General features: G+C 34.6%; 3 protein-coding genes across 3 annotated transcripts; 1 reads left to right on the plus strand and 2 right to left on the minus strand.

Annotated features, from left to right (window-relative positions):
* Positions 1-215: 215 nt before the first annotated feature.
* Positions 216-2,332, plus strand: LOC11440512 (uncharacterized). The gene is made up of 3 exons (XM_024773059.1): positions 216-353; positions 1,658-1,741; positions 2,159-2,332. The coding sequence occupies exons 1-3, from the start codon at positions 216-218 to the stop codon at positions 2,330-2,332; spliced, it is 396 nt and encodes a 131-aa protein (XP_024628827.1).
* A 1,987-nt stretch (positions 2,333-4,319) lies between these two features.
* LOC25501575 (RING-H2 finger protein ATL52) lies at positions 4,320-4,862 on the minus strand. The gene has a single exon (XM_013590844.1). It carries the CDS (start codon positions 4,860-4,862, stop codon positions 4,320-4,322), a length of 543 nt encoding a protein of 180 aa, XP_013446298.1.
* A 918-nt stretch (positions 4,863-5,780) lies between these two features.
* Positions 5,781-10,169, minus strand: LOC11418546 (uncharacterized). Its single transcript, XM_003628935.4, has 7 exons — positions 9,771-10,169; positions 8,764-8,921; positions 8,287-8,535; positions 7,437-7,571; positions 7,168-7,350; positions 6,854-7,015; positions 5,781-6,606 (listed from the first exon to the last, which is right to left on the minus strand). The coding sequence occupies exons 1-7, from the start codon at positions 10,120-10,122 to the stop codon at positions 6,187-6,189; spliced, it is 1,659 nt and encodes a 552-aa protein (XP_003628983.2). The 5' UTR covers positions 10,123-10,169; the 3' UTR covers positions 5,781-6,186.
* Positions 10,170-10,770: the final 601 nt, after the last annotated feature.

Here is a 10,770-nt window from a genome sequence, read left to right on the forward strand (position 1 = left end):
AATATACCCTGACCCCCATTTGAAACCCCCTTTTTCTTTTTCATTAGACCTTAGTTAGTTGTTAAGTTCTTCTTTCGGCGTTGCGCTGCGAAGGAGAACGAAAAACCCTCAACCTCAGATACTCTCATTTTCCTTTCTCCCATAAATCAATTCTATTCTATCACTTCAATCGCGATAGTAATATTCAAGAAATAATATGCCTTTGTTTGATAGTAATGTTCCTGTTGAAATGTGTCTCAAAATTGATGTTGAAGTCTGGAAAAATCGTCGCACGTTTGCAGGAGGAACGTGGCACGATGCAGGAGGAACGCGACACGATCCAGGAGAAACATGACACGATGCAGACGGATAAGGTAAAGTATTGTACTATCACCTGCTCCATCGTGGCACAATGGGCTCGAAACAAGGCATGATGTTGCGTATTCCTGAACACTATTTAAGGTTTCATTCTTCATTTTTTAGTAGAGCTTCAAGAAAGAGAAACTAGGAAAATCAAAGGAGGTAACTTTAGGGTTGATGGTCTTTGATTAGGGTTCTCTTGAGGGGTTTTTTTGGGTTGGGAAACATTTGTAAACACCTTGGGTGATTGAAAATCATTGAGTGTCTTGTTCATTGGTGAGATTGAGAAAATGGGTAGAAATTAGGTTTTGTTCTTTGTGAGCTTGTTGAAGCTAATTTCTTGTAACTCATTTGTATCACTTTGTAAGAATTCTTTGATAGTGGATTGGAGAGATCAATCTCTCCCTCCAGATTATGCCAAGTTGGACCGAACTGAATCAACAATCTTTGGTGTGTTTGTTTCTCTTCTCTCTTTATCTTTTGCTTGTGGTTTTGAACTTTCCACTTTGATTACTAGATTAGATTTAGATGTTATCAAGTATTGATTTTATTTATTGTCTTGATAGACCTGAATGTTTGAGAGATAACATTAACAAAGAGGGAGGGAGTCACCTACTACATTTTATCTTTCTAGCTTTTTTCCATGAGAGAGCACAATCCCATCTTTCATAAATTGATTGATCATCCATCACTTTGTGTTGATGGCAAGTTATTGTGCATGACATTTAGATGGAAATTTTACCCTATACCCCTACATCCATACCTTCACCCCTACAAATTACCAAAAATTTCAATATTATCCCTTTTATTATTTAAGTTTTTACATTTATTTTTCACCATCACTTTTAATATATGAATTCACCCCTACATGGCTACAAATCCATGTTTGTATTTTCAAGAAAAGAAAACACAATTCAATAATTTTATTAGTGATTCTTCATGCCGTCGAACCCATCGTTAAATCCCTAATGCAATTGAATTGATTTTATGCATAATTGAATTGATTTAAGGAACACAAAATAATATACTTCAGTAAACCTCCTGCCTTCTGTAATAGTATACTTGTACTCCCTAATACAAGCAAATCTTAATCTTAGTGAGTATTAAATTGATTCCAAACAATTCAAACACCTCCGTAATAATTGTATTTGCGTTTTCTGAAACCAAAATTCGGAAAACATGGTATTTGTGTTTTCTGGAAACTTCATCTCAAATTCGAAACAAATCTTCATGAATATAGATCAAAACGCAAAGAAAAAATTGAACAAGATCTCAATGAGAATACTTGCTATTGTGAAAAGCTGATGATTTTGGACAGGAAGACGTTGATGCTTTCAAACAGGAAGACGAGGGGGTGAACATGACGGGGAAGACATTTCAGAAAAATGGTGTTAAAAGAAGGGTAAAATAGACAATTCAAATACAATGTATGGGTGAGAGTATAAATGTAAGGGTATAGGGTATAATTTCCCATTTAGATTTATTGAAAAATTATAATCTTAGATCTGCCTTCATCTAAGTTTATACAATTGATGTAGAAGGCCCAAACAATATTTTAGCATATGTAGCATCAATACAGACACCAAACATGACACTAACACCTTAACATTGGTAATAATTTACGAAAATACAAGTGACTTAATGTAACTAACTGCAAGCATCAATGTCATGTTGGTGTTTGTAGTGTCGGTGTTATAAAGATTTTAGCATGTGATTTCAAAAGAATTGTGAGGACTTTTTATTTGTTTCATTATCCTTAATCTACGAAAGTAGGAAACTATAAAGTTCAAGATTTTTTATGTACCAATTTCTTTTGCAGGCTGGCGATTCTAGTCCCGAGGAACGTGCAAATGCCACACAAGTTCAGGGTACATACTTGCCCATTGTGAGGGAGAAGCCATCTGTCGAACTTGTTAAGGTTACCGATGAAATGAAGGCATTCAAAGCTTACTATAAGCTTCGTCTTGAATGCCAGATTAAAGAGAGCCGCTGAAGCAGAAAAGGAAGACAAAAAATAGTGACCTTAGAAGTTTCTTTTTAATCCTAATTTTGTTGTTTTGCAATACATTTTTGTTTGAGATCTTAACCCTATATTTATATTGAGCATGTTTAGTAACATCTTGAGAATTATTTAGTGAAGTCTACTGGTTGAATTAACATACTGTTTTTTTGGATTATTTCGTTATTTATGTTGCCATGCTTTCCACACATTCAACTTGCTCTTTTGTTACCCACATCACGTTCGTTCATGTACGATGATTGATTTCTCTTTTTATATAAACTTTGTCTCTGATTTCTCTTTTTATTTAGTGAAGTCTCTTTTTAATGTAGTTTTAGCCAAAAAAATAATTTAAAAAAATCTTAATAAAAAGACATGGGTCATGATAATCAGTGTTTGGGACACTTGTTAGCATTTTTTTATAAAATATTAGAAAATACTCGTGATAAATTGAAAAGAATTTTATAACTTAGATTAAAATAATTTCTATAAATCTCAACCATTAAGTTGGGGGTTACAAAATTAATGATGAAATTATATTGTTAAGTTATAATCTAGATTTGCAATATAAGGGTGTTAAGATGAATAAGTGATGTCTTTGATTCGAACTTTGAATCATGAATATATAAGGCAATATTTCTATAACTAGGATAAACTCACAAGGACGAAAAACATTTTAAGCATTTATTATAAAAGATTGACAATTTTTTTTACATATTTCATATCAATTCAATTCATTAAAGTATCTTATTAATTTGAAATTATTTCACACACAGTTTTTTCTTTTCCATATCTTCCTTTGATCGGAGATAAATTTATTCGAGACGTGTCAAACACTAAAATGTAGGTACTTCTTCTAATCAATATTTGAATCTTAATACACTTTATGGGAGACTAACCTCTTTCGGTAAATCTGATTTCCGTCGGAAATTAGTTGTGTTCCCAAGTTAGGAAAAACTTCTGAAAAAACATTAGGAGAAGTACTAAATTTGATTAGGAAAAACCTTCTTGAATCAGCATTTGTACTAAATTAGGAAAAAGTTAGGAAAACCTTCTGATCACTAATACCCTGTGATTCAAATATTTGAATCAGCATTCTCTTAAATTTGATTAGGAAAATTTAAACTATACCATTCGATACATCAACATATAATTTTAAAATTTGTAAATTATAGCATTTCTTTTTAAATTTTCTTTCAAAACAAGTATTTCTTTTTAAATTTATTCCTTAATCAGCATTCTCTTTTTTTTTTTTGTTGATTTCCCCAATTAAGAAAATTAGCTTAATATCCATTATCTTTTTTTTGACAGTATAATAACCATTTTCTCATTAGCGCTAATTTAAGAATCAATTCACAGAAAGTTTTCATTAAAAATTACTATAACAATTATTTAATCTATTAATGTTTCAAAAAAAATTATTTAATCTATTAATAAATTTCAAAAACAGTAGTTTCCAATAGAGATATTTTATTTTGACGGTAGGTTAGTGAGGTTACTGCTCTGCAACCACGTTTTCATTTTTTTTTTTTTATAACTAATTGATAGTGCATAAAGAGAAACAAATTGAAATCTAGTTACAATCACGTAAGTATCATGTAACATTTAATATTACTGTTGAATTCACATGTCACCACCTCTTATGAAAAGCAGTTGTATTTTAGGAGACGTTATTAGACATTCAATATGAGTGTCTGAGTCTATTGCAATTGTTAACTTCATAACTCTGTTTGCTAGCTAGATCTAATCATACACAATTCTTAATTTTTTTTTAAAATATGAACAAAGTTCACAATTGTGATGAAAGAAAGGTTGGAAGGAACACAAATGCTTTTATAATATAATTTTATATTGGCTAAAACAATCATTGATCAGACTTTACTTATTTAACGGTCCAAATCTAGATTACCAAAGTTTCCTTTCTCTTTGAAAATTAGAAAGTTACAAAAATAATAATTGATTGTCTACTACAATTTACATTTTAGGATCGGACCACGTGTAACCCATTTTGCAACTCGTCGTGGGTGACAACTATTTGCACCATATTTACGCCATAATCAACATTCCCCTCGGTGGACCTAACCTCCGGTAAACAGTGGGGAACCACCGGGGAGGGCGTGGCATCAGCACGGCAAACAGGACAATTGAGATGTGAAAGGAGCCACATATCAATGCATGGTACATGGAAAGAGTGCATGCAAGAAGGCATAGCCCTCAACTCCTCACCTTCCTCAAAGTCTCCTAAGCACACAGCACAAGTCACACAATCATCATCATCATTATCATCATTCCTTTTCTTCTCATACTTGTAGGATGGAATCTGATGTGACACCAAACTTCCTTCTTCCGTGCTCAGCGTTTGTGTTGCTGGTTGCTCATGCTGCCGCGCTTGTTCGGATGCGTGTTTGCAGCAAATGAATATGAGATGGTATATTGTAACCACAAAGCTAGCTGAACCCATGGCAATTAGTATCACACCAAATTTGGTATCGAACAAAGGTTGATAATCAGCATCATCAGCCATAAACTGTGTGTGAGAGAGAAATGTGACAATGATTTTGTATTGATAGAAGAAATTAGTAAAACATAAAGATGACACAGCCGGCCAAAGCAATAAGATCGTTCATATCAATCATTCTCTTCACACTTATATCGTGACGGTGAAAGCTATAAGATAGATATATTTTTATTTTGCCAATAGCTAGTATAAGATATGGATAAAGAATACATTCTCAGATCACTGTTTTAAGCAACAAAAAAAAAAAAAAACTATTGTTTAGAATTATGGAGTAACCGATGTATTGGTCTATATTATATCAATCACTAAATGATTCTAAAAAATAGTTTGTTGCATATAATAGTATGTAACTAGTGACAAAAATAATAATTCCTTATCACCTAATTTTTCACAGATAACTATATTATATTATAAAAATGTATGCTTATGTTTCTTATTTCAAACTAGTAAAATAATAACTGTGATAAAGATTCTAACAAAAAATTAAAGAACATAGGTAGAATACATAGATTTCCTCATATGGATGTCAATTTGCATCCATAAACGAGGATGCTAGTGAGTTATTGTCTCATTTGCGGCCCCATAGATGAAGAATTTTTCCCGCGGAAACATGGTGGGAGAAACTAGAAAGTCTCTCCCATGATAGTTTGGGGACAGGAACAAGGATTTCACACATGCATAAATTTCTTTTTTATGTTTATGTTTATTGTTGTCACAAGACTCACAATAATGGCTTAATATTTTGTTTGTTTTATGGTTAAATTTAATACTTTTTTAATCCTTATTTGTTAAAAATAATAGAAACTTGATTATTCTTTTTATGTTTGATGGAGTGCCTGCAGGGACTGTGAGGATCTGCAAGGACATATACAACGGAACAAAACTTCCCGAGGCGAGAAATGGGAACAAGGGCAAGGTCAAAGATGGTATTCAAAAGCCATGTTGATTGGCAAAAAGAATCACTCCCTTTACACAGCTTTAAGAACTTGTCTAATATTTGCTTCATGTTGATTTGTACAAACAATAAATCCCTTAGAGGAGACATGAATACATGAAAAACAAATTATTTCACCTACTAATACATAAATCACATTTTCGGATGAATTTTGCAGAACATTCTGAAGGTTCAACAATATATGGAAGGCAGAATCAGCAGCTAACTCGTACAGCTCCAGCGTTAATGACTTATTGTTGCCTTTCACTACCCAATAATCTTGAAATTCTACCTCCACAAATGTTAAAACATCAGTCAACCTTTGAAGTTTCTGGTCATTCAAATCGTAAAATCACAGATCCTTTGTATGTATTCGACAGCCCAATAGCTCATTACTCAAGTCAGTTTTGAATTAGACCTCCCAGAATATGTAACCAATGATGAGATATACTGACGCATTTTGTGTATCAATCCATTGCCAGGTTCCTGGATTGAGGCAAGCAACCAGTGGTAATCGGATACTGCGGAATTAGATAATGGCTCTAGAAATTCACACCTTTCTAAAATGTCAGGTGGTGGTGCTCCATCAATGAGATTGGTGACTAGCCTTGGCCTACCCTTAGTTAACTCCAAGGCCACATTGGTGGAATGACCTTGAAGAAGAGGGGGAGAGGCACCTGGGATCACCTCCTGCTTGAAGGGCAGTGCTCTTGCAGATTGCAGACAAAATTCTATCCACTGATGGATTAATGGAGATGGTCCCCTGACGCGCCCACCAATCCGACTCGTTTGAATCTTTGAGGCAGCAGGAATTGCCTAGAAAAAACAAAACAAAAAAAGCAAAAAAAAGGTTGAAAAAGGTCAATGTCTAGTGTCTAAGATGAGAAGAATTCATGTCCATTATCAATAAATATGTATATATCTGAATCCATTTGAGTAGATTATCAACAATTTCCTGTTACGGGGGTGGCTTTATATTATATCATTCCACATATAATCCCTCCAAATCATTAAGCAAAGAAATAACAAATCCTCAGAAACAAGACAGCAATGAGAGGCATACCCAAAGATCAGCCCATAAACTTGCTCCAGACTTTGGAACAATAACTGCAACATTAGACATCCGTTTAGCAACAGGAATAATATCACTACTCCATCCAACAGCTACCCACACATCTCCAACTCCAAAAGCCTTTAGATAGTTTTCACTATCAAAGAGTCGAACCTAGAAATACATAAAAGTAGTAGCTTAATATTTATTTAAAATTTGGAAAAATAGGATCGAAAATTATCTTTTCTGTCAACTAAACTTTTATGCCTTTGCTCTATTCCAATCAAAGCAACATCAAAAGTTGAGAGATCATCCAGTAACAGTACCTGTTTTGCAAGCAATGCTAAATTATGTTTAACAGCATCTCTCCCTCCATTAACTTCCAAATTGATGTCATTTGCATTATAGGAAGCCCCCATATACTTTAAGACTGCACCAACAACTTCTCTAGGAGAGTCCACCATGGAAATCCTCCCTGCAAGATCAGGCCGCCAAAGATCTGCCCAGTCCTGCCATTCCAGTGTAAATAATCTAATCTAAATATCTGATATATGCTTCGCCGGAGTTTTACAAGGTCTAATAGAAAACAGCATACCTCTATTGGAGCCAACTTATGCTTTTGAAAACTATTTGTCTTGTATGCTATTACCATGCATCCCCATCGATATGGGGCAGCCCATATATCACCTTCAGGATCCACTTCTCCCTCACAGTTCCTGCGTAGATATACCTGGAACCTTGTCAGGGAATGTAATATTATACTATCAACAACAGACATTTCCAAGGGACAATAACTAACCAATGGATATGTTATAATTAATCTTGGTCATGCGCAACATGAACCAATGAGATACATACACCAGATTCTCACGGTGATGTTCTGTTATCATTTTCAGCAGTAAAATCCATTTATTTTGCTAACATATATTATTAATTTATTTATTTTTTGCTATTGGCTTAGTGACCAGCACATACACAGATATACGGGAAGGTGGGAGGGGGTGACACGGGTTCGAACCCATACTCATGCCCCAGTAGTGCTAACCACTACTTTACAACATGAGGGTCAAAACATACTAGTGATTCAGTAAAACTATGCTTTTGTAAAAAGAAGCACGTATAGTGATGTCACTTTACCATGTAAGCGAGATATCATTATGAATAACACTCACTTTAAATTGTCACACATACAAAATTACAATATCTAACATGGCTTGGCACACAAGCGCTCAGATAACTATGATGTCTGTGTTTGTACCTATTTGTTTTTCGTAAAAAATAAATAAAAAAATAAAAATAAAAATCATACACATAATCATGAGAGAAGATGCACCAAAATTGAGCTGAACAAAGTGCACAAAAGAAATGGTTTTCATCGTAAAAGAAGACTATCATGAGACACAATTTCTAAGGAGAAGAAATATAAAACAAAAATATAATGTTACCTTCCATTTCTCAGCTAAGTTTTTAAACCATTCTTGACCTTCTACATCTTTTATTGGCTCAATTATAGCCTTTTCAACGGCAAATTTGAGCCACGAGTCACCAATACCGACAATATCAGCTGCCAAAGCAGTTGTTGGGACATGATCACCTTTGGTAAAGGGAATGGATAGATCAGAGAAGATACTCTCAAGAGTTGCATAATACTTCACCTTAAATTTCATTCTATTCCCTTGAGAATTTATGAAGTCCTACAATTGAATAAAATTTGACATGAAAAACTGAAATAATTTAATGGAAATCTATTATCAACTATAAGTTACTTTAAATGACATGACAGAATGAGAGGAACTTCCAGTATGAGCAGAAAACAGAACAACTGCTCCCAAAAAACTAGTGAGAGACAGCACAAATTGCAATCGACGATAATTTTTTTTAAAAGATCACACAAAACAAGTTAAGCAATGTGTGTCACAGACCTTGATCCATGAAGGAGGAATAGAGCCACGCAAAGCAACAACTTTCAAAGGAACTGTCAATGCATATGTTTTAGACTTCCAAGCATTAAAAGATGCTTCTAATTCCTTATCTACATCTATATTTTCATTGGCATCATGTTTCCTTGCATCATTATCATCTGCAATCATAAATAAAATATAAAACCACAAATCACAATTTGGTGATTCCTGTGACCACACACACCATTTTATGACAGCAGCAAATCCTGCTCGACTTTCATTACCAGATAACTAAACTGGTAATATTAATAATCAAAACCATTAAAAATGAACACTAATTTCAAAAAGCATTGACTATAGGAAACACTGACTCGTACATGAACACCAACACGGCATCGACAAGTAAACAAACACTGGTATTAATATAAAAATGTATGTGATTAAATGTAACACATGTGTCAGACATTGGCACATGTCAAACATTGACACACCTTTAATACAAAGTTTCCGTGCAACATACTATAAAATAAAGAACATAGTTAACAAATGTGAAGAACGTGGTAGGAAAGAAAAAAGAGCCACTGTCCCAGACTCCCAGTGAGCTTAGCTCAGTTGGAAGAGACGATGCATAATATATGCAGGGGCCGGGGTTCGAACCCCGGAAACCCTACTTCTCCATATTTAAAATGTGTGAGCTCCAAACACTGGGTTACTTGACAAAAAAAAAAAAAAATCTATTATGGTCCCTCACAATTTGCTTGCAGCCTGGCATTTTAATACAGGCTCAAATTAGTCCCTCAGTTGTAATGAGTACTAATTGGGGTATTCATTTTTTTCGTGGTACTAAATTGGACCCCGAACAAGGATCAAATAGGGTCTTAATTCAAAGATATTTGAAAGAGAACATAACATCTAAAACTTGGACATAGTCATATGCTAAATTTTCATTTCTTCTGCATATTTCCCTCTGGTAAAAAGTATCAATAGCATATAATCTCAAAAGAAGTTACAGAATCATCTAATAAAACCTTGAATAGTTTGTTCCTGCTGAACCACGTTGGTTAGAGGAGGCAAAGAAGCGGAACAAGCCCGAATGCCACAGCATAGAAACAGCGCGATGGAGACGGTGACGCGGACAAGAGCACGGGGCAATTTGAGTGAAGTCGTTTCTGAAGGTTCCCGGCGGGAGGCGGAGACCGGTGACGCCGGCGAACGGTGTGTTGGATTCCGGTGATTGGAGAATTGTAATTGAGATTTGAGAGGTGTGGTGGGGATTAGAAAATTGTAGACATTAGAGTTAGGGTTTCGAATTGAGAAGAGATAAGGGTAACGTGGTGAAGGTAGAGAGAGAGTGTAATGTGTTTGCAGCAACACAGCCATAGTTGCAGCATCAAGTACAAGCACGCTATGTCTTTACTACTGGAGTATTGCTGTTCCCACATGTTGTTTGCTGTGCCACACGAGTAAAATACCAAAATACCCTTCGGCAGTACAGCAGGTTCTGCATAATTCTAAGTATTTCCAAGCCATTTTTTCGGCCAGTTTTTACCTGTAATTAAACCAGAGCATTTCCAAAGGTAATATAATTCATATGTATGATTGAAACTCGGACATAATGAAGATAAATACAATATCTTTTACAATTGTTCATAATTAAATTAAACCGACATTTGGTTAAAATTAAACAGACGTTTGAAATTCATCAAAACATTACAAAGTGTCCATAATTAAACTACTCATTACACATCATTAAATTAAATCCCTACTTACATTCAATGCAATTACATATGGAACGAACATACATATATAATATATTGTCTTCCACCATATTCCGAAACATAAATCCGACGTCGCCGTCGTCGCGAATAAGCAAAGGCATATAGCTTGCCGTTTTCCATGCGTATTCATCTCTATCTTCTCCTAGGTCTATGCATGGCATTTGACCAAACAAGTGACGTGTATATTGATTTTCACCAAGATGCTCAAAATAAGTGTTAAGTTGTGCTTTCAAATTGTCAAGAGAGTCCG

The sequence above is a fragment of the Medicago truncatula genome, chromosome 8 (genome assembly GCF_003473485.1).
Source record: "Medicago truncatula cultivar Jemalong A17 chromosome 8, MtrunA17r5.0-ANR, whole genome shotgun sequence".
Taxonomy (NCBI): Eukaryota; Viridiplantae; Streptophyta; class Magnoliopsida; order Fabales; family Fabaceae; genus Medicago; species Medicago truncatula.